A 23,956-nucleotide genomic window follows, 5' to 3' on the forward strand; every position below is an offset into this window, starting at 1 on the left:
CATGCAATAGCATGTCATGACTCTTCAAGACTGAAGATTGTTTTTTTTATTGATTTCCACACCTTCTAACAACTTTATTCTTCCTCCCACACATGTGTCCTTGCATCATATGTCTATTTGTTTACGTTTTCTCTATTCCTCACCCTCCCTCTTGGTCTCATTCTCTCTCACACACACATACTCTCTATCTGCTGTTTATATTCAGCACCAAGACTGACATGCATTTCCCATAGCATACACTCCAAACTCAGACATGAACACTTTGCTATTTGTATCCACATGGACTCGGCTGAGCTGCATTTTGTAGGTGGGCGCCAGGATTCATAACTCTGCTGCTAACAAGTGCCTGTAATATACAAAGTGCTCTGTGCAGGGCAGAAAAGTGGAGAGGAAAAAACCGCATGTCGGTTCATATCTAATTGCCTGCTGCCTTTTTTTCCTTTGCAGGCTTCCAGAATAAGGGTATTATAAATCGTCTTGCTGTAAAGAAAGATGGAATTGCTCTGTCTGTATCAAGCAGTGCTGTCCCTATATATTTATACCCCACCTCTTTCTCACCTCCTCATTTATATGGCCTGAAGTTATGGCTACCCCTAGCCTCTCCTTGGGCTGCAATGTGCATAAAATGCTCTGCGGTGGAGAGGGATCCGAGGTAAACAAACTATAACTCAAATGTGACAAGATGCAAGTTAAGTGGGAGGCACATCTCCTGTAGCCTGGTATGAGGTTACATTTTGCAGGAGTGCACAAATGGTACACATAACATCTTGTAGAATATCCCTTTTTCAAATGAAATTAAAACAAAAGGTGTCTATTAAGGACATTAGAAGTGACCAAGCAAGGTTACAAGCTGTCAGTAGATCGGACCTATATAGAGTTTAACCTCACAATTTTTACATTGCTAAATAAACTGTATTGTTTTCCATTTGGTTCTGGGGATAAATACATTTGAATAAACACAGAGAACCACCAGGGAAATGTCCTGTTTTAATCTACTGCTTTAGTCATCAAGCCTTTGTTTGAATTTAGACATACTGTTCTTACCATTTCAGTTACAGTTGAATGCATGGACATATGAATAATTACCCAATAATAACTCACTTCAGGTCAAACCCATTGGTCAATTAACTGAAATGTTTAAGATAAAGAGTAGAAAAAGAATGCATTCCTTCCTCCGATTTTCTGGGTGACCTCAGATAGGTCATTTTGGATGCTAAATTGAATGTGGCATGAGAACAATGTCATTGGATCCACTAGTTCTCACATAAAGCAACCGAGGCCGCAGCCAAACCGTTCTTGACCCATATATTTTTCAAAAAAGTATTTCCCTGCCACACAACATTGTATGTCACACAACACTTTTTTTGAGGTTCATGTTGTTTAACTTGTTTAACTACATGCTCTTATGGTTCTTCCCATTGGCACATATTTGCTTCACAATGTATGCTTCATGTTTTGGCTACCCACAATGTTTTGGGGCTATCTCGTTGTTATGATCAGTGACCTATGCACTTTGTAAAGCTCTCTCTTGGAAGTCGCTTTGGATAAAAGCGTCTGCTCCACTTACCATGCATTGTCTCAAATGTACCTTTTTCTTTTGTTGCATCAAAACTGCTTCACCCACTTCACTGCATGTCATTGTCTCCTGAGCCTGACAAATTTCAATTTTACATAGTGCCCGGTTTGTGAGAGAATCGAACCACAGACAGAGATTCCTAGCGCTATAGTCTAACAGAAGAAAATAGAGTAAAGACACTGTACATACAACCACATGAACTGCATTGTAGATGTTGTAGGTAATTTTGTCTAATTTCCAGAGTTGTTGAGGCTGTCAATTTGTTGATACCTGGTACTGACATTCACTGTTTATGCAAACTACTTTCACAGTGTTTCCTCCCATAGGCATACAATCAGAATCAGAATCAGAATAGTGTTTTAACAGTAAACATAATAAACAAGATAAAATGTAGAAAATGTACAACAAAATACTGGCAGAGCTATACAATATAATATAAAATACGATAAAATAAAATAATATAGAATAAAATAATATAGAATACAAAATAATACTGAATGTGATAAAGTAAAGTGACAGGGTGTATGAGGTAAAGTGACAGAGTGTCAGTGTCAAGTTTGGGGCCTTGTTAATAAGGCTAGTTGCGGAAGGAAAGAAACTGTTCTTATGGCATGAGGTTTTGGTCCTGATGGACCGCAGCCTTCTGCCAGAGGGGAGTGGCTGAAACAGAGTGTGTCCAGGGTGGGAAGAGTCGGCCACAATCTTCCTCGCACTCCTTAGGGCGGGGGGCTCTGGGCTAGTTGGTAATCTGCCTGAGCCCTCTCCAGACAGAAGCAGAGTCGTTAGCAGAGAATTGGTGTTTTAGTCTCTCTGAGTACAGGTCGTTTAGCCTCTCTGACAGCCTTGCTAAACCTGTACTTCGACTCCTTGAATCTGTCTCTATCCCCACTCCTAAAAGCTTCCTCCTTCTCCAACCGCAACCTTCTGAGCTTTGCAGAGAACCAGGGCTTGCTGTTGTTGAAATTCACCCTGGTCCGTGTTGTAATACAGCAGTCCTCACAGAAGCTGATGTAGGACGTCACAGTCTCTGTGAGTTCATCCAGACTATTGGAAGCAGGCGTGAACATATCCCAGTCAGTACAGTCCAAGCACGCCCGCAGATCCTCAATAGCCTCACTGGTCCACTGTTTTGATGTCCTCACAGCAGGTTTACAGAGCTTCAATTTCTGCCTGTATGCAGGAATCAGGTGGACCATGGCATGGTCAGAGTGACCCAGTGCTGCTCGAGGGACGGCATGGTAGGCATTACTGACTGTAGTGTAGCAGTGATCCAGTGTTCCCTTCTCTGGTTGGGCATTTGATGAATTGTCTGTATTTTGGGAGTTCGTGGCTGAGATTACCCTTGTTAAAGTCGTCGAGTAGGATAACCAAACATGATGTCGGTGAGGCGGAGAGGGACGGAAAATTGAAAAAATAAATACAAAATAATAAAGATTGTGTGGGATGTGTGGGATTCACATACTGTCAGCAGGAGAGACGCAGTCAAGGGCAAAACAAGGCAATTAAAGATACTTTGCCTAATCAGTGAATGCACCATGCAAATTATGTTTTTAAGGAGTCTGCTTGTGTTTTAATGCTGGCTGTTTTAGCAGAATACTAATCAAAGAATTAACCCTGGTGGCGGAAGAGAGGAAGAGGAGGAATAGGAAAGGAGGGATTTGTAAGAGTAACATTGAAAGTATGGGAGGTAAAAAAAAAAAATGTACTGGTAACTACATCACTACACTATCATCAGGGACTATGTGTAGTTTCTCCTTTCAGGGTGGTGGTACTAATGTTCATTTTCAGAATTACATTTCAAATGTGTGTGTTTATTTATGAGTAAACAAGAGAGAAAGAGAAAGAAGGGAAGGAAAAAGGAAAGGGGGAGGTTCAGTCTGCATTCCAAATGAATGGCTGTTGATTCTGAATGGGAGCAGAAAGGTGTTTTATCCTGGAAACTCAAATCAAGTTGAGCTTTAAGATTTTGCGCTTTGCAAAATTACAGTGTACCCACAAATATTTGAATGTTGGTCTATACACTTCTTTTAATGTTGACATACTGTACAACATTGGAAAACAATGGAATCAACAAATGGGTGGCTGAACTGCCCGGAGTGCAATAAATACTATGCTTTAAAAAAATATTTCTTATATAACCATTGTGAAATGGTTCTGATTGACCCTGGCTTTCTTTTTTGACCAATACAGAAGAACAGGGAGACAAGCCAAGAGCTGTGACTTAGGCTGTGTACTGAACATTACAAACTGTCTGTTGCAATCATGTCTCTCTATATTCACCTTTATCCCCGTTTTAGTGGTGCAGCATGTGCCAGGATTGTGTCACCTTGTCTCCAAATACTGTCAATATTACTCTACTCCCATGGAGACTTCAACCAGTCGCAGTGGAGAACTTTCTCCCTTGTCACATATATACATTCATTCAATTTTAATTACACTTCTGATGACAGTTGTCCTAACAGCTGACCATCATTTCTAACAACCTAATGCAAGCTCCAGGTCCATTACATAGAATCTCTCAATGCAAAATGTATTTCTGGATACTGCACTAACAAGTAAAACATGTCACAAGTTCAGATGGAAAGTTGACTATCTAAGGAATGGCCTTTATGAGGAGGTCTTCTGTCTGGTTCAACAAAAGCATTTCCATAGCTTGTTTAATCAAGCGATGTTTAAGTATTTGAGGATTTCCTCTTACTTCAACCTCTATTTGAAGAAATTATGGATACATCCATAAACAGCATGTCATGTGACCTTTAACCCTGGCTCCCCTCCTCATCACTATTTGTGGATGCGTGCATAGCATTTGCCGATCACTAGGCCCCTACAGGATCTGAGTGTAAAACAAAATTGATCGTTGGTATACCTTGCATAGTCACATCCCACCCCACTCCGTAGGTCCTGTCTTTGTCAAATGTGCTGTTTGTGTGTGTACTCATCTCTCGTTTCAGTGTCTCCTACCCTAACCTACCCTACCTGTGTGATTGACCTCCCCGGCTCTGATCAACATCACCTGTTGCCAATCAGGACAGTGTATACAGCCCGTGTGTTTCTGTTCACACATAACCGCATGCACCAATTAATTAATAGAATAATCCATTGTCTGATGGACAAATGCATGCAGCCATGCAGATATTTACACATCTTGTTTACAGAGTGTAGAGACCCAACGAGAGCATTGTGTCTCAGACACACACAACACTCTATTACTAACCACACGTTACCACCAAGAGAACACTGCTATCTTCACGTTTCTGCCATTCAAACAGCACTTTATTTCCCCCCCCAAATTGCAGCACTTCAGTGTATTTATTCCTCTGATTTCTGTGATTAAAACAATTATGGGACCCTTTGAGGGAGAGTCAGACTAGGGTTATGGAGATTATTCACTTTGTTGCCAAGGGGACAAGAACAAAATGATGTACATTCAGCCCTCACTGAAGACCATTTTAGTCCTCATCCTCATGTGTGAGCAACAGAAGCACATGGAATGAACAGAACACAAATTTTGAAACAGTACACAACAAATGGAAGGAAAAAAACAATTAAATGTTCCTTGATGGTCTGTCCTACCTGAACTTGATTGGATCACTTATAACTTTACTGACAAGAGCAGACATTGACAGTAAAATGTTATCTAAGGGCATTGTCACCTTTACAGAGGAATAGTTGGTGTGTCAGTGAGTTGGAACCACAGTCTGTGGGTGAAGAGAGGACAGCTAGCTAGTGTGACTTGGAACCTGCAGCGGTAGTGCCTCCTTGTGGCAAACAACAAACTTCTGATCTCTGCAAGCCAGATGTGAGTTGAGAGTGTATAAGCATGTGCCAATTCTGAGAAAAACAACCACGGCGCTGGCTGGAGACAGACTGGAAATGCATTTAACAGAAACTGGGCTTGTGTGTGCAGATTTATGTATATTGGGGTTCGTGTCAAGGATAAATGAAGCAAACAATTACCATCTTTATTTAATTTATTTTGTACAGTAAAAAATCTGTACACATGAAGTTTGTACAATTTATTTTTTGTATCTAAAATAAAAAATTATATTAATGGTTGCTTGCATCACTGCATAAACTACTTCATATTTTGAAACCAACAATTAACAAAGATAGCACAAAATGCACTTTTCCTTAAAATAAGGCAAATTGTAACCTTTATTCAACCAGATGAGGTACAAAGAATGTACTCTCGTTGGGAGATATGAACTGCAAACCAGTGCTTTAATCAGAGAAAATTATTTAATCAAGGCAGTCTACAACTCACACAAGAAACGCATATTTTTCAATAACAAACACAAATTTGTGTTTTTCTGTTTTGTTTCATACTTCATAAATGTTATCAAGGTATATGAGTGTGTGCTTTCTTAGTGTGTGCATGCTTATGTATGTGAACTTCTACAACCTGACACCAGAATAATGAAGCAGCCAGGAGATGCCGTCCAGGAACCCAGAGAGAGACTCTGCTACAGTGTCCTGTACCTGGAGAGAGGGAGGAAGGGAAGGGTGAAGAGAGAGTGAACACAGTCATCATTTGTGTTTTCTTAGAGACTGTCAGTGGGAGTGAACTGGGGCTTACCATCCAAGGATTGGGTAGCAGGGGCAGACCAAGTCTCTGAGCCATGTCTACGCAGGAGGTCCTGGTTCCGAGGCTGGATAGGTCTGGGTCTTCTCTGGAGACACAAGACAACACCAGGAGGGGTCTGTCGGACCAATCCTTGGCATGACCCAACACAGCCTGCATCCGAGCTCGTTGTAACTCCCCTTCACCTGTTAGCCGACACAAGCACGGAGGCACAAATTCACATAGCTAGAGTTCAGTCTGCCAGTAAGATTTACATAAGCCTTCGATGTCCTGAAAATAGTGCTATGGGTATCTGGTGAAACCCTCTGTGACATTGCTTGTAAAAAAGGGCTATACAATTCAAATTTGATTTGATTTTGATGGGGTCACTCTTACCTTGTTCAGCATTGGCCACGTAGATGAAGCCATTCACAATATGGCACACTTCTTGGACCTGAGGGGTGGGTGTGTAGATGGGGCGTCCTGACTGGTCAGTTCCCTCCAGGATGAAGAGTTTACTGGGCACACTCTGATGCTCTACACGGGCTCTCTCCCTCTCTGCCCTGCACAGATACTTGAATGCTAAGAGCTTCGATTGGACTGTACAAGACCTCTATCCTAATCACTGGTTTATATATTTTATGGTGTTTTGGCACACGGTAACATACAACTTATAACATTGAAATGCCATAGTACAATAAAAATGTTGTTTAAAGTTAATCAAATGAGTCTTTAACCTTACCTGTTAGTTGAGTACAGCGTCAGAATATTGAATTTGTGCTGGTTCTTGTACATGTAACTAATCCCAGACCCAATCCCTGAAATAACAAAAACACAGCAAAATCAGCATTTAGCATCAGCAATCAGCAACAAGCATTTGGAGGGGCCTATTATTATGGTGCCCTTTTACTGGTTGACAACACAGTGCACAATTTTATGAATGACGCTGGAACAGGAATGCTATTTTGGCCTAGTAGTCTTAACACTACAGCATCTATTGATTTTAGAGCTACAATTACAAAAAGATTGCTGACATTATTACTAATGATAGGGTGGGGGTCTAAAATGACAGCTAATGGAGATTGTGGGCACCATTTATCTGACGTTGGGTAGTTTCCACCACAGGGAGCATCACTGGGGAGTGCATGAGACGACACACTATGGAGACGTCCAACTGCTCCATCCCAGGCCCAAACATCGCATAGCGTGGCTCGGCTGACATCACATAAGACAGCAGGAGAGAAGTCACAACCTTATAGAGTTGCTGTGGCGGCTGCAAACGCTGTCTGCAGGCTGGGCAGCCTCTTAGGTACCTGGAAGTAAACAACAACAAAACAGACATGTGCCTATTTCTGCCAATTGTTTGTGGTGACATGGGGGACCTTTTGTGTGTCCTTTTTGTGTTTCCTTAACAGTGCATCCTCTACAGGGTCATGATTACACCTGACAGAGTGATTAGATTAATCAGCAGTACAGACATACTCTGCCATGAGGTCTTGTTGTGGGTCCAATTGCATCTCATCTGTATCCTCTTCCCTGTCAAACTGTGAGGCTTTCAGGTCCTTCAATTGAGGCATGGTCACATGATCTATAGAGGGCCAATGAGGCATATCCCTGAGCAGGAAGTATCGCCATAGCAGTGGGTCCCGGACCATGACCTGCCAGTAGGAGCTGGTTGCTCCCAGAAGACAGAGGTCAGGAGGAGAGAGCAGAGTCATGATTAAGAACTGAAGATCCACCTATTGAAAAGGGAGACGGTATGAACCCGGAATTAAACATCAACACTCAGAAAATGAGTTATTTTACAAATTATTTTGTTACAGAGCATTGCTGGGATGACGTATTTTTGTAAGCCAATCCGGAAGTTTGTATCACCATGGTTCCCTCGACAAAAAAAGCCAACGGGATTTTTCCATTGGTTTTTAGACTATCGCAGAAAATAAGATGTGGCGAGCTTACGAGTTTATGAAACTGACAGGTTTTGTTTATAATGGATAAGATACGAGAAGATAATAATGTACAGTAAAAAAATATTCACAGATGAACACTGTTAATATTTGTTGAAGTGTATAGGCTAAATGTAATCACCAGAAGCAAAAATATAACTTAAACTACTGTACAGCCTACGGTCGTATGCGTTCAACGTTTCCTTCTTCTAAAGTTGGTATATGGGTAGTGTTCACCAGAAGTCAAAAGCAAATTTTAAGAAACTAGTTAGATTTGTTAGATTACACCTCTAAAATCATAAAAGTTATGTTCATCTGTGAAGATTAAATTACCGAGAATGGGTTTCATGTATTAACAAACACACAAGGCTGTCTCACCGGTAAACTCCCAAGACTTCCAAGTGGTGTTTTCCCATCTGTCATTTCTGTAGTTGCCGTTTGATTAAGTGGTCTCCTTGCGTCGGCGATGTACTTGTCCCTGAATCGTCTGAGGTTGCTAATTAACACTGACTCGTTGCACTGAGTTTTTTTGACCATCGCCGTTTCACTGCCTGCCATATTTATATTTACAGTTTTACAAGATGTGTTGTCTGCCTCTTCTGAGTATATTCTAGCACTAGATTGAGACAAGTACGTCATTATAGCGCGGAAGTTTGGATTTCATGGGACCAATAAGGAATGACGTGACGTGGTCTTGTTTCATGGGACAGGATATGACGTCACCGAATGTGGTGTGTACGCTGTCTCTTTAAATCGACTTGGACGTTTCCATAGCATTCACAAATATTAGTATAATTTGTGATATTACGCTTGAAGCCGTGCTCACGGTGCAGGAGGCTGGGACCAGTGCTGGATACAGAGGAGGGGGTATGGGTAGGACCGTTATTATATTAATTTTTATAGTGCTTATTATACCATTTGTTGTTGAATGTAAAAAACAAAGGCCTCAAACTGAGGAACCATCTGCCAATTTCAACTTCATACAGTGCCCTGTTCTAGAGATAATTGAGGCTCAGAAACACACACACATACCCTCATGCCTTTAGAAATTCAACCTAGAAACAAAGGCTCATGGGTCAATTGATGAATCTTGTTACCCTACAAGGCAAAGCTGTGCATTGTGGTTATTGAAGTACCTGCAGTTGCTGACGACAGTTGCAGTCCTTGGCCTTATGTCAAACGGGGATGAGGCAGCCTGCAGAGGTGAGCTCATTGCCTTGGCAACATGGTGCCAGGACAACAAACTCTCTCACTGCTGACAAAATGAAGATGATCATAGACTACAGAAAGAGACAAGGGGGTAGAAACATTCCTTTACACGTTGCAGAAGCTAAAGCTTTAGCGGGTCCCCAACTTCGAATTCACACTACGACAGTTGCTCCACTCCAACACGGTGCGGACAGCAAGCATGCAAACGCCCATTCTTCCTGAGGAGAATAAGGGAAGTTTGGCTTGGCTCCAAACATCTGCATGAACTTCAACAGATGCACCTTTAAGAGCATCCTCGCTGGTTGCATCACATCGTGGTATTGCTCAGCCCTTAACTGCAAGGTTCTTCATAGAGTAGTAAGGACTGTGGAGCACATCATTGGCAATGAGCTGTCAAAGGATACATACCACCTGCGATCCTGGAGAAGAGGCAGAAAGATCATTGGACAACAAAGACACCAGGCCGACAAATAGTTTTCCTTGTTACTGTCAGTCAGGTACAGGACACCTTCAGACTAAAGAACTGCTTTTTCCTCCATGCCATCAGGCTACTTAACTGTCCATTGCTCATGTTTGTTTGTTACATTACCATTCTGTTTTCCTTTCCAATCTACACTACACGGTTTGTCACTTTGAACCGTACTTATTTTCACTTATGCTACATGTAAATGTTAGTTACCTTCATATTTTATAGTTTCTGTATATTATATAGACATTTCTTTAATTGCTTCTACATTGTTGACATGTTGTAATAAAACACTTTGACAACCTATGAAAAAAAACACATTCTTTGCCAAAATAAAGATACCGTAATATTATTTAACTGCATATTCAAGAAAAAACTTTTTAAACCAACATATATTTATTTTCAATGAGGACATAAAAAAACAAATCAATACCTTTTTTTGTCTTCCAAAAAGATCACAAACACAGAGCTTATCCATTTCAATACATACTATTAAAATATTAAAGTTTCCATCTCTGTGCCTTTACCTCTTGTCATCTGTGGCAGAAAATCTGACCAAGTGGGAAAAAAAGAGGTGGAATATTACAAAGCTGATATTTTGAACAAAACTGTACATACTTGAAAATGTTAATGAACACTTCAATCTTCAACAATACTCTGCATTTCTTTTTCTAATATATGCCATTAATAAAAAAACAAAAAACAAAAAAAATAATAAATAAAAACAATTGCTGTGCGATGTCTCCTTTGCAGCAGGATTCTCATTAATCTTTTAACAATCTCTTCCTTATGTATTTTATTTTCAACAATTTTTTAAATAATTTCCTTTTTTAAATCAATATTAGTTATGTTATTCTACCACATTCTTAGGAGCAAAACACATGCCCAACCAACAGTCTGGAATCTGGAAGATAAGTGCTTTTTCAGGGGGGCAGGGACAATAACGTTTCATCAAGATTCCACACACCCCTGCCTAATACACCTCAGAACTCACTCTCCTTCCCCACCATCAGACCCTCCTTCAGCACCCTCCATGCTGTTGAGCATAAGCGGAGGTTGCCCACAGACACTGGTTTAAATCAGTTTTACGGCCCCTAGCCTAATGGTTAAGGGTTTGGATTCGGGCATGAGTTAAGCTGGTCTTAGACCTGTGCCTGCGGGCAACTTAGAACTAGAGCCGTCAGCTCTACTGTAGGATACTAAGGATCTCCTTGGCATTCTCCGTGTTCCAGCCCTGACCCTGAAGAGGGCCCTCGCAGGCCAGAACGTATTTGTGAAGGATCTGCGTTCCAATGTCCCTGAACTGGAGGCGGTCCTCTTTGCGATCGGTGGTTTCCACACTGCAGTCCTCATACTTGACTGCCCAGAAGCACATCTCTCCAATGTACATCATAGTCAGCAGGTGGGTGTCAGAGAAGATACCTGTTTAACAATGTACCCACATTGAATATATAATTGCTTTTGAAAGTGGGCATCAGTATATATAAAAAATTATTTGAACATGACACAATCCATAAAATCTGAAGTTTTAAATATGCCTTTGAAACATCAAAAAACGATTTTTAATCATTATCATTACTGTTGACTACGGTTGTTTACTTTTACAAATGTCAAAAAGCCAGAAATGTCTAATGTGTCATCAAAACCACAATTTCAGTCATGACACCTCAGATCTTAAGAGGGACCCAGGAGAATCAGCTTGCTACTGAACCAATATATCCCTTCAATTAAGGATTCCCATGTTTACCTTCGGCCAGGAAATTGGCTGTGGCAGAGTCATGGAACACCACGCCGTCATTCAGTTTTACAGAGTTCCTCACCTGGAGCATCCTCATCAGGTAGCGTACCCCCTCCTGAAGACACTATGACAAGGAGCATATAATATACGTTGAAAGTGAAGCTACCCTGATATTGCTCAATTACATAAATTGCTCAATTTCATGTAGCCTAGTCATTGTATTATAACAGTGAGTACCGGATTTATCAATCAGATTACGACTTTACAACATCAATGCATGTTCATTTATCAGACTTTTATCCAACGCAACATGCAGTGAGGGAAATTCGAACCTGCAACCACTTTTACTGCAGTAAAATGCTTTATCGTTGAACCAAGTTATTGTCCAAAGGCTTTTATGAAGGCACTATGAGATGATGTGGGGAATGAAGGATTCTGGAGGCCTACCTTAAGGAAAGTGCCTTTGTTCTTCTTGATCCACTGTTTGCGTTGGTGAAGGGTGTGGCAGTACATGTAAAGCAGTGCTCCACGTCTCCAGTACAGGCACTCTAACAGCTCCAGACCCAGCACAGACTGCACCTGGCAAAGGAGGAGAAATAAGAAAGGTCTGTCACAAAAATGATCCCATGTGGTGTTAGTCTGTTTGATGTACTTTTTTTTCTGTGCTCTTAAAAGAAGGAAGAAAATGAGTGAGAGACAGCAAGAAAGAGAGAGTCCTTTTAAACCGATCCAAGTTTTCCTCCAAGGGTCAGTTGAATATATCTGTCTGTCTCCATTTCTCACCTACCTCTTGGGCTGGTGCCAGCCTTCCTGCCAGTACCTCTGGCTCTGTGAGGTCCTGCAGCAGCAGCTGGATCTTAAATGGTGAACAGTCCTCAGGAAACTCCTGATCCACCAGTTTATTTTCCTCATAGAATGTGATGTCCAAGATCACCTTCACACACACACACACACACAATTAAAAGGTCTGTCCTTTCATCCAAATGTTTATTATTATTTACCAAGAGGAGCTGGGTATATTGAGGGTCAGCTTACACCTACAGACTACTGTTTCTATATTTAACTAGTCATTTAGCAGATGCTTTCTCCCAAAGCAATTTACTACAATATGATATGTACATTTGTCAGGATGTACACTCCTCCAGAATAGATGACAGAATCTCTGTCACCATTAGCATTCTACAAAAATCAGTAGTCACAATGTGATAAGACATTTTGGGGCAATAAAATCATCAGAGTGCTAGCTATCAGGATGGCAAACAAATGACAGCTTCCTTTTTAATTTCTCTGGATATTTACCACCAATGGTGAGTAATGTATTGTACCCATCTCTACTACCTGGCCCATTTAGCTTACATCCCAAAATCAATGTGGACCTCCAAATCAAAAGTTACAATAGATGAACTGGAATACCTGTGTGTAATCCTGAAGCAGTTTGGGGAGACTGCTACTCTCCCCCCCTTGTCTGTAAAAGCTTTTCAACTTGTCTAATATCGCAGACGCATTCTGTAAATAGTCATCATCTAGAAGAAGAAGAAAAAAGGACGTTAACTGACAATTACAGAGATGCATCTATACATTCCTACAAAGATACATTCATACAAAAATCCATATGATACATAGATAGCCAGCTATAGGCCTGTCGGACTCAGGACGCCAGCAGTGAATGTGTGCACCACTCCTCTATATACATAATATTATCTAGTTACAAAATAGTTTGACAGACCTTTTTTTATTTTTATTCCACGCTTACTGCATGAAAAGGGAGGGACACGATTGGCCTCGCTAACGCTAGCTCTAGCCATCTTACCAGCAGTAGCCTACTGATAGGCTAAGTAGGTTACCCACTCAAGACAGACTGAGGAACAGCCTTGTTTTGACAGTGATCGTACGAAGGCTAAGAACGTAAACCTAGCTAACGTTCGTAATCAAATGTTTTCGACGGAAAACGAAACCGTTGAACACATTTGACGAAGCCTGCAAGCTCGAGACAACTGGTTAGCTATAGCTATCAAGCTAGCTAGTAAGTTCGAATGTAGCTATATGGCTATTGGCTAAGCTGTGATACTACAGTATCGTACTGTAGTCTACAGTACCGTTAGCTAGCTATTGTAGCCTTGCGTACCAACGACATAGTCGGTTTTCACAGAAATGTAGCACATGCCTGGCAAAAGCAATAACATATATTATAGTTTGCTATATCGCACAAAAGATAATAGTACAGCATTTTATTAGTTAGTACATTTAGGCAGCTAACAAATACGCTGTCGATCAGAAAAGCGTCTGTTGTTATGGTAGTAGGAAGCTAACTAGCTAGCTAGCTTAGCTGACTGCATGCTTGATTAAAGCTTCAAAGAAACAAGTCATGCGTCGGATAGACACCACATCACTGTAAACGTTTTTCATAACAATGTTTACCAATACCTTGTTTTTCAGTTCTGAGGCTGGCGCATTTATTGTCCAACTCAAATATCCTTCTCTCCAGCTCGAAACCCTGTCGTCTGCAATCGTCTGCCATGACTAAAATACAATCACGTGACTCAATTATTATTCACATGCTGAAATGTTTTGCTGTTTTCTTGTGCTAAGTAGTAACATAGGCCTATCGGGTTGTTGTTTTTTTTTGGTCAAAAACTGTTATTATGTCAAGTCCAGTTTGAAGATAGAATGCAAAAAAAAAAAAATGCATGGTTAGGAATGCTATCTGCAATTAATCTATTTCCCCTTAGCCTTGAACTTTTTAAACAATGTTTAGCCAACTAATAAACTGCCATAAAATAAATACAACACCAAATTAGTCGTGTATCACTTCATCAATGAGCATTTAGTTATAATCGTAATTATTAAGCCTAACACTGAAACAGTTAAATGCTGAATCGATAACCGAGCCTCTGTCACTCCTTTTTCTACGCCTCGTTCCGTTTACGGTCATTGCATTCGATCGTCCTGTATTCCGGGGTCAGCCTGTGTTCGTGTGGGTGAGCAGAGTTTAATATCTTAACTACAACTTCACAGTATGAGGCACTAATGAACCCCTTTTAATACAGCTAATACATGGCCAACACGGGTTGATTTTCTTTTACAACTTTATTGTAAATTGGATATTTTCGCCCAGCTCTGGTGTCACCACACGGGGTGGATAAAATAAACAAACCATAAACTCCAGGTGAATTAATGCATTCGTAGCCTAACAAACAGCCTACAGTCAATAGCTGAGCAAATGTTCATGTATTTAATCAGTTCCCATTCCTTTACCAATCCATTATTATTTTATAGTGTAATTCGCCTCAAGTGACTCCTCGCCGACTGTACGCCGGCATCCAAAACGCGCTTTCATGTCTATTTTACGACAAGCACCAAGCAGCTGACTGCAAGGACAGGGCGCGTTGATCACAGCCTGCACAGTCAATTCAATCTCTCATAGGAAGGTGCGGATTGCTCATCATCCCCCCAAAAAGGGTGGTGGTTAGCTCCTAAAACATGGCGTCCCTCAAAATGTTGTCAAGAGTGGATCATATAATCTTCAAACGTGTATTTGCCTCTGCCACCTGCAGATCTAATTTTAAATTTCCGACACATTCCTTGAGCAAGGTCAGTATCGAGATGCACAATACGTCAGACACGAAATCATACTGTTTAAAACTCACAACAGCGTGCACACGTGTTATTGTTTATAAAAATGTAACAATAACAATTAGGCTATAGCCTACATAGGGTAGGTATTCAGTGTTTTGTCAATTTCATATTTGATTGAACTTTTAGAACGATTTAGTTGGTGTTGTGAATTCCCGATATTGCCATTGCGAAGATGCACCATTGTCTTTGTGTATGTCCTACATTTTCTTTCGATCAGATACAAATATTGTTGCATTTCAAATCTGGGGTGCGTGGCATATGAATGTATCTGTCACGTCGTGAGGTGGGGTTGGACCCAAATGCAGGGGAGTCGGCAGGCATGGCAGAAACAAGGGTTTTATTCACAAAAACGGGAACAGATAGGGTACTCACACAGACAGGTATGGTAAGGACAAGACAAAGACTGGACACAAAACAGGAACCTAAATACACACCCAAACGACACACAGGTGGACACAATGACGCTAACGAGACAGGTGAAGACAATGACAGGGAAACACTAGGGCAGGACAAAAAACTGAAACTGGGGGGGGGGGGGGGGGGCACGGCTGTGGCCGTGACAGTATCATTACATTATTGTGGTGATTCAGTCACCACCTCCTCAGTAGTAGCGCACAGAAGACCAATAATGTTTCAATTCAGTGCAATTCAATTCACTTTATTGATCCCAAAGGAAATTCAAGATAGCGTTAGTCGTCGGTCAATTGCGCCAAAATTGAAGAAAGATAGGTAGGCATACACACTATAGCCTAGGTAGGCTACTACTACATGGCTAGGTGCAATGGCAAAGGTGCGAAAATAATTCACCAGTTTCTGCACAAAACAGCCAGTTGTACTACGTCTTTGGCTGGGCTATGTTCAATACAGTGTAGGGTTGTCCATACATTCAGTGCAGACCACTGCAGATGTGATGTTTGTACAGTAAACAGAGTGTAGAGTTAATGCTTTGACCACAAAACCCTAAGGCCCAGTTTCCCACTAAGCCTAGTCCTAAAATTAAATGAAGATTTCCATTGAAAACTTTTTTTAGTCTAGGACTTGGCTTAATCCATGTCTGGGAAACTGGGCCTATAAATTCCATCCTGGTCTATGACATAAACCTTTTCAGGCAGAATAATTAATCAACATGTTGCTTTTAAAATACCTTTCTGTATAGATTCTATATCCAAACCAGCCATCGCCTAATTTCAGAGAATTCTAATAGAGTTTTTCAGTGAAAGTATAAAATCCTCCAGAATCCTCCTCTAGCTGTACACAGTAGTCCATTCAGTAGATTTAATTAGTTACAGTAGGGGAGTTAAAGGATGACCAAGTGCTGGATAATGTCTGGAAATGAAAGCTTTGATGAGGCCAAACTGATGCAATTCGTTTGGCACTTGAGTTGAAGGAATTTGCTTCCTGGCACACTTCCCAAGATCTCTTTTTAAAGACAACTCAACCACAGATATGTTGATGGGTGGGTTCTTGCCTGCACCTCATAGCACACAGTCACAGCGGAAATTGTGGGGTTCAATCAAGCTGAATAATGTTTTTGTGTCTTAACATTTTTTCTTTTCTTTTCTATTGTATACTCAGACTTGTGGCGGCTACTTTTCCACTTCCAGTCACAGAAGTGCCCAGTTCTACACAAACCCCACAGATGCAGTCAAAGACATCCACGATGGAGCTACCATCCTGGTGGGAGGTAAAACAAACAGACTATTTACATAAAAGCACTTCTGTGATATGTGGTCTTTCTGTTGGAAAGGATTTGCCCATGTCAACATTTTAATTAACATTTTGTGATTTTTCTATTAACATTCCTAACAAGTTCTTGTTATGGAGCAATCATTGCTCCATAAGGGACAATTAATTTGATTTGACATTAAACCAAGCCACTATAAAAAACCTCGTAACAGTGCTTCTATATGAAATGATGCTGAGTTGGAGTTACATTTGTATCGTAGCAGGAGACTGACACACCTCACTTTTAAACTCTTCTTAGGTAATGGGCCATACTCTTCATGGCTGCTATGCCGTGAGATAATTCTGTCACTATCCCCCAGAATGCCCATGCACACACACAACACCCTGCAGAAACTACCTAAAAACTACATCTTATAAAGGAGTTATAAGAAGTGACTTTTTGGGGAATTGGTGGTGCTTTAGAATCAAGCATTGGTCAATCCATTCCACCATTATTTGTCTATATGTTATTCTATTCCTTTGTGCACAGGATTTGGGCTTTGTGGTATCCCAGAGAACCTTATCAAGAGTTTACTCACCACTGGTGTGAGGAGCCTTACAGCGGTCAGCAACAATGCTGGGTGAGTGTGTGTATGCATGCATACTATGAGCTGAACAAATGTGTGTATTTTCAGTGTCAGGTGACAAGCAGTATTATGTTGGTTCTCTTTTGTGTCAACACACATGTAGGTCCCTGCATGAAATGTAACCCTAAATAGTCACACATTTTCTGTCAAGCCCAAACCAAACAGTTTGACAGTTTCAACAGTCTGAAAGTCTGTTTAAAGAGAGTAAGAAATTTGCTCAATTTCATCTCTTTTTTTCACTTTCCACTTCAGTTGATTTAGGCCAAATATATGCGAATGAAAGAACTGGGTTCAAAATGTCTTTTCAAGTCAAATTGTGCCTGTAAGCTTCCAGAGTATGCAGACAAATCTGTATTACTGTTGATATTAAACCAGTTAATTGTGTCATTAATCATTATCGTGCAACTGTGCTGATTACTATCATACAGTATGAATATATTAATTGTAACCTTGAAGTGTACTAATGAGGATGAGTCTAATCTTTATCACTGTGTTATGACGAAAGTGAGCTATGTATTCAGTCCTCTGTCCACCATAGCACAGAGAAGTTGTAATGTAATGCTGTCAAGCTAATAATAGGGGTTGGTCTGTGGGCACAGTGCCAGGTTCACCCTACAGTATAAAGTAGCATGACAAGTTTTCTTGTACACTCGGTTTGGCTGTGCTTGTTCTCCCAGACAGTAAAAATGAAGTAATGAACTTGAGAAGCATAAGCTGGCATTTAAATGTTTACTATAGAACAGAAATGAACGTGTTGAGATATTTGTGGACACAGGCAGTGGATATTCCTAGACTCTAATCGTCTAGTGGCCAAGTAAAATAGCTATCAGAGGATTGTATTTGTGTCAGTTAAAAACAGACACAAATTTTTATCAATGATTTATATTAGGACTACCCATAGTTAATTGAATTGACTGATGTGGCATGTATCTATTTCCTGGTCTCATGTTGTATTTCATTTTAGAGCATAGACCTCTGGAAAAAACTGTATCCTGTCCTTACAGGCAGAACCCATAATTTTACTACATCCCTCAATAAAATTCTAGTTAGGGCTTTTATTTTCCAGTTTAGAACCTATATTGTTTAAGATAGGTGTTCATTTAAAATATACTGTGGAACAGTCTCTTTATTCTTTTCTTTGTGTTGCTGTTGTCAGTCCTGCTCCCTCACTCTGTAGTGTCTTTATCAAGGGTGAAATATGAGACTGAGGCCCTCAGCAGTGTTGGAGGGCTGTCCTCTGAGCTGCCTGTTTTAGAAGGACCTCTGTAGCTCTGCCCTGTCTTTCCATCTACAGTCAGCTGACTAGATGGAAAGTCACAGTGCAGTCACAGCACAGTACAACTGTGTACACAAAACAGGACCCTACAGCAATCCATGAGGATAGACTATTTGAGTGAATGTTAGTGTTTAGGAAAGGGCAGGACATGAATATTATCCTTAGCAGTGGGACAAATCTTCTCCAAATCCCTTTATTTTTCAATCTTTTACATAAGAGAATAAAAGCTATCAGCTCTCTCTACGCATTGACTGTAGTCTGTGAGTCTCAAACCATATCTTTGTTTTTAGAGTCCTTGGAGGTAGTTCAAGACTAAACAGAAAATTCAGATAAGAAAGAATGCCATCTATATAAGTTGTCTTGTGAAAAGGGATGGGAACAGCAGTTGAATCTCCAATGAATTCCCCAGATGAAAACATTGGCATGTTGATGTGAGGCTTACATACAGCTGTTCGGCCATTGAAACCTATTTTGTGAAGTTGTGACATAGTTGCACTGCTGATTATGCTTCCAGAGGAAGTTTTGAACTCTGTGGGGAGTGTTGTCACAGATGATAGGCGATTTTTACAGGCTATGTGCCTCAACACTCGGTGTCCCTGTTCTGTGAGTTTGTGTGGTCTATCACTTTGTGGCTAGGCTGTAGTCGCTCCTAGAAAGTTCCTTTTCACAATTATGCCACTCACAGTCGATAGGGGCAGGTGTACTAGGGCAGAAATCTCTTGACTTGTGTCACAGGCGGCATCCTATTACACAACCATGTTTAAAGTTACTATGTGCTGAATTTTATGCACCTGAGCAATATGTGTGGCTGAACAACTTGAACTCAATCATTTGTGGGATTGTCCACATATTTCTGGACATTTACTGTGTATTACTGGTAATCCTTGGAGATTTTGCTAATGGATTTCTGAACTTTTGCATGAGTGTCAACATTTTCTTGGTGTCGACACTTGTGTACAGACTACATTTGTTATACACCTGAAATGATTAACGTTTTGCTCCCCAATTTTCATGCTCTTCACTATCATGTGATGTGCTACTTTTTTGAAATTTCACCCCTAACTCTTATACCTCTGTAGGGGGTTTGATTATTGGCCAAACAACCAAAACTATTCCCCTGTGTTTGAAGGAAGAGGGGAAACTGTGAACAGTGTATTAACAATAACCAATTATGCCAATACCATACCAACCCTGGTCAAAGTAAGGTTAAATTAAATAGATATTTAAAAACATTTCAAATGAATGAAATCAATTACAAGGCAAACATATTACAAAATTAAGGTTTTAAATCTTACCTACTCTACCTTGATTATTGTAAATCAGAGAAAGAAAGCAAGAGGTGAGGAAGGAGGAGTAGGATAAGCCAGAGCTGAGGAGAAGCCCTCAGGAAAATAAGAATCCACAAAACAATGCTTCACAATTCCCTGTATACCCAAGAACAATCAGACCACATCTCGACCATTACTTATCAACATATGACTAGCAATGCAACAGTAAGTTACACAATGAGGTGTTAGACCCATCAAGTAGAGACTCCGTCCAGCAACTCCAGATTTTAGTACATGAGAGATAGAGGCAGCACTACACCTCACACAAAAGAAAGGACATTTCCTCCTGCTAGACTGGATTTTAGGAATATACATCTTTAAATGTTATTGCATTTGAATGACACATTGAACATTTCTACATTGTAAATCATACCAAATGATTGATATGTACTACTTAGAACACTTGAGAACACTATCTATACACTTTATCTATATTTATAATTCACCACCTATTTGCACAATTCATTTTGCACTATGCTGCCCAATTTCATATCTTGTAACTTTGTAACATTTCATATTTTATATTTATATGTTTTATATCTACATTGTTTAGCTCTTTAGTATCTTGTTTAGCTATTTAGTATTAGACTTTAAAATTGTATTTATACATTCTGCTTTTTCTACTTAAAAAAAAAATTAAGATCCATATATGTTTATTGTACGCACCTTCATGCCACAGTAAATTCTGTGTTTGTGTTAACTTACATGGCAATAAAAAAACTATTCTGATTCTGATTAATTTAAATATTATAGGCTAAACCTAACTGTCTACCTAGGACTTTGGACTACTGTAAACCTTTGGCAGGTTTGTACCACTGGGTGTAAGGAAAACCTCTCTCCCACACAACTGTTAAACTATCCAATAATTTCATTTATGTCTGTTTCCACCAGTTAATGTCTGAGCCTTATATAAAAGCTGGCATACATAAGCATTTTACATCCCAAAGTGATTATATGTGAAGACAAGTTTAAACTGATGATTGATCTTTTTGCTTACAATAGAAACATCATTAAGATTCCTCCTATTTGTGTATTCTATCCAAAATAGGATTAGATTGCTTCTTCTTTTGCCAGATGTGTCTTACGTTTGGCTGCTAGTCGTTTGACAGGTTGGTCAGTCAGAGCAGGCCGGGTAAACACATAACTATTGGACTGGGTTGACCTCCAGCATGCTTTTAGTGCCAATGTGAGCTTGCCTCGAGATTGTAGGAAGGGAAATAAAAAGGATATGAGGCTGGAAGGTTACACAGGGATAAGAAAGAGATGAAAGAGAACAGTGTGGAAGACCTATAAGAAATACATAAATAAAAACAATAGATTACCGGTATGGTTGTTTGAGTGACAACTTTGTAGACCAATCATGTATGTGATGCTTTTACTCGATTGCTACACAAAAGACGAATACGTTTGAATGCCTGAGTTTGTGTCCCTGCAGGGTGGATAACTTCGGCTTGGGCCTCTTGCTACAGACCAAGCAGATAAAGAGGATGATCTCCTCGTATGTCGGGGAGAATGTGGAGTTTGAAAGGCAGTACTTGTCTGGCGAGCTGGAAGTTGAGCTTACACCACAGGTGAGCTTGAATCTATCTAATCTTCCTTCCTTCCTTCTGTTCATTCGTTCATCGTTCCTTTCAGTCTTTGTCAAGTTAACCCTTTCCTGCCACTCCATAGCTGGATGAGTTGCCTTGTCTACTCGGTTTGACTGCTCATTCACCCAGACAGGCAAAAAATAAAGTACATCCCAACACGATCCATTTGTAATCCTAGACTTAGTTTTGTATGACTAAGTTTGTATGTCCGCTATTTGCAATCAGGATACTGCCACGCCACCATCTCTCCGTATGCATAGTCAGCTGACAAGCCATTTGTCACTCACATGTTCTGGTGGTCTCTAAAGATGCAATCTCTCCTGAAGGCACAAGCTGCAATATTTTCCAGGAAACCTAAATATGCCACCCTAACCCTTGCTTGGAGGTAAATCAGAGTCTTTTAGAGACCCTACATGCCTTTTGATAGGCTTCCAATGAACCAGTTGGCAGAGAGGTGAGAAGTTGAATGGGGAGGTCATTCCATCACTGTGGAGCATAGAAGGAGAAGCACCACTTGATGGGAGTGCGAAGACGCTTATTTTTTGGCGCAGGGGTTATGAGATGACCCTATGTCTCAGCAAAGTGCCTTAGTCGGTACATACTGCTGGATGACATCCTGGAGGTGTGCGGGTTCTGTCCTGATGGCCCACCATATGCATGCATTTGTGTGTCATGCAATTGAGTCCGATCCTTGCGGTGACCAGTAGCCAGTGGAGTATCCTCTGCAGGGGAGTAGTGTGTGAATACTTCGGGCAGCTGCATTCGGGACCATCTGCAGAGGGCGTATGCCACACGCCAGTAGGCTAACAAGGAGGGAATTACAGTAATCAACACGGAAGAGTACTGTTGCCTGGACGCACTGCTGAGTGGAGTACTCTGTCAGAAACGGACAGATCCTCTTTATGTTGCATGGAGAATACTGTAGGTCTGCATTGTTCAAGCAATGTATTACTTTATATCCAGTTGTCATCGAGGATCGCACCTAGGTTTCTTGACGAGCTAGAGGATATTCTAGAATAAAATGCAAGAGCATCCTTACAACAAACGATGCAACAGGGATTTCCAGGTTTTACTCGACGTGAACCGGATCAAGCTTTTTCAAATGCCCCGTAAAATAAGTGACCATGGGGATTTGGATATGACTCTGATCGTTATTAACTGGGGACTGTCACTTTTTCATGCCAACTGTCTCACCTGTTCTTTCCTAAGGGGACCCTGGCAGAAAGGATCCGTGCAGGGGGTGCAGGGGTTCCTGCCTTTTTCACTGCCACTGGTTTCGGCACACTCATTCAGGAGGGCGGATCCCCCATCAAATACAACAAAGATGGCTCCATTGCCATTGCCAGCGAGCAGAGAGAGGTGCGACAAACTCGAGCTGTCTTCCACCAGCTGTCTACCACCAGTCAATTATTTGATGCACTCAACAGTCCTCGGCAGTTGCCCCAGCGTTTGGTCATGTTTGTGATGTTACTGTGCACAGGTGCGCGAGTTTAATGGCAGAAACTACATCATGGAGAGGGCCATCGTGGGAGACTTTGCCCTTATCAAAGCTTGGAAGGCTGACAAGGCCGGGAACGTCGTCTTCAGGTACGATGTGTTCCTGAATAGAGTACAAATCCATTTAAAACTGTCAATATTTACCTCAACTATATTTACCACTACAGTCTAGTTAGATTAAACCCCTGCTAATCACCTTGTGTCGTTTACACTGCAAGCAGAGCATGCTGCTGCTTTGTAGTCGCAGTGTTGAAGGGATGTTGCCTTCACTGTCAGACAGTGTTTTTCTTTTTTTCTTCAATTTCACTTTTGAAAAGTACTTGAGGCTATGTTACAAGTCACCTCAAATGTGTAACTGGTTATTAATGAACCAAACTGTTGGTTTTGAAAGGCCCAACATTTTGCAGTTCCCTTGATGTATTTTATTTTTGACCCATATGACATGAAGCCAAATTTGTATCAGCAATGTTCTTTGTGTTCTCACTCCCCAGCAACATACTCTGAAGGAAAATGCAAAGTCTAGAATCAAGACTAGATGGCTCAACCATTCTTGCATACGTACATTAACGTAAACAGAAATACAACTGCAGTTTATCTGAGATAGATGACCTCCACCATATGGAAAATGTGCTGAATAGAAGATGCACACAGATGGCACACCACACATAATACAGCACTGTAACTGTTTGTCTACTGTACTTCAAACATCACAAAATGCCTTTGATGGCTTTTGATGCACATTTGAACTCCTTGTCGATTTGGTACCTAGTTTACTGTGCTTCTATTGTTCACCACAAGGGCGCAGTAGTTCTTCCAGTAGAC

The 23,956-nt window shown here is 40.7% G+C and overlaps 3 protein-coding genes across 4 annotated transcripts in view; 1 reads left to right on the forward strand and 2 right to left on the reverse strand.

The window, feature by feature from the left end:
• Positions 1–5,574: 5,574 nt before the first annotated feature.
• Positions 5,575–8,998, reverse strand: fbxo4 (F-box protein 4). Its single transcript, XM_062454739.1, has 7 exons — positions 8,462–8,998; positions 7,620–7,876; positions 7,230–7,450; positions 6,880–6,955; positions 6,534–6,700; positions 6,153–6,343; positions 5,575–6,055 (listed from the first exon to the last, which is right to left on the reverse strand). Exons 1-7 carry the CDS (start codon positions 8,720–8,722, stop codon positions 5,972–5,974), a joined length of 1,257 nt encoding a protein of 418 aa, XP_062310723.1. The 5' UTR covers positions 8,723–8,998; the 3' UTR covers positions 5,575–5,971.
• Positions 8,999–10,132: 1,134 nt separating this feature from the next.
• rimoc1 (rab7a interacting mon1-ccz1 complex subunit 1) lies at positions 10,133–14,335 on the reverse strand. Its single transcript, XM_062454740.1, has 6 exons — positions 13,921–14,335; positions 12,910–13,019; positions 12,284–12,430; positions 11,944–12,075; positions 11,506–11,620; positions 10,133–11,180 (listed from the first exon to the last, which is right to left on the reverse strand). The coding sequence occupies exons 1-6, from the start codon at positions 14,012–14,014 to the stop codon at positions 10,945–10,947; spliced, it is 834 nt and encodes a 277-aa protein (XP_062310724.1). The 5' UTR covers positions 14,015–14,335; the 3' UTR covers positions 10,133–10,944.
• Positions 14,336–14,879: 544 nt separating this feature from the next.
• oxct1a (3-oxoacid CoA transferase 1a) overlaps positions 14,880–23,956 on the forward strand; it is a 34,949-nt gene continuing 25,872 nt past the window's right edge. The window contains exons 1-6 of one of the 2 annotated variants that reach the window (XM_062454737.1): positions 14,880–15,087; positions 16,708–16,816; positions 17,348–17,438; positions 21,484–21,619; positions 22,847–22,996; positions 23,118–23,224. In XM_062454737.1, coding sequence (XP_062310721.1) covers positions 14,977–15,087; positions 16,708–16,816; positions 17,348–17,438; positions 21,484–21,619; positions 22,847–22,996; positions 23,118–23,224 — 704 coding nt within the window. In that variant the 5' untranslated portion in view covers positions 14,880–14,976. The remainder of the gene's footprint in view (positions 15,088–16,707; positions 16,817–17,347; positions 17,439–21,483; positions 21,620–22,846; positions 22,997–23,117; positions 23,225–23,956) is intronic. The other variant, XM_062454738.1, reaches the window with a different exon arrangement.

This window comes from Osmerus eperlanus, chromosome 28, assembly GCF_963692335.1.
Source record: "Osmerus eperlanus chromosome 28, fOsmEpe2.1, whole genome shotgun sequence".
In the NCBI taxonomy this organism is placed as follows: Eukaryota; Metazoa; Chordata; class Actinopteri; order Osmeriformes; family Osmeridae; genus Osmerus; species Osmerus eperlanus.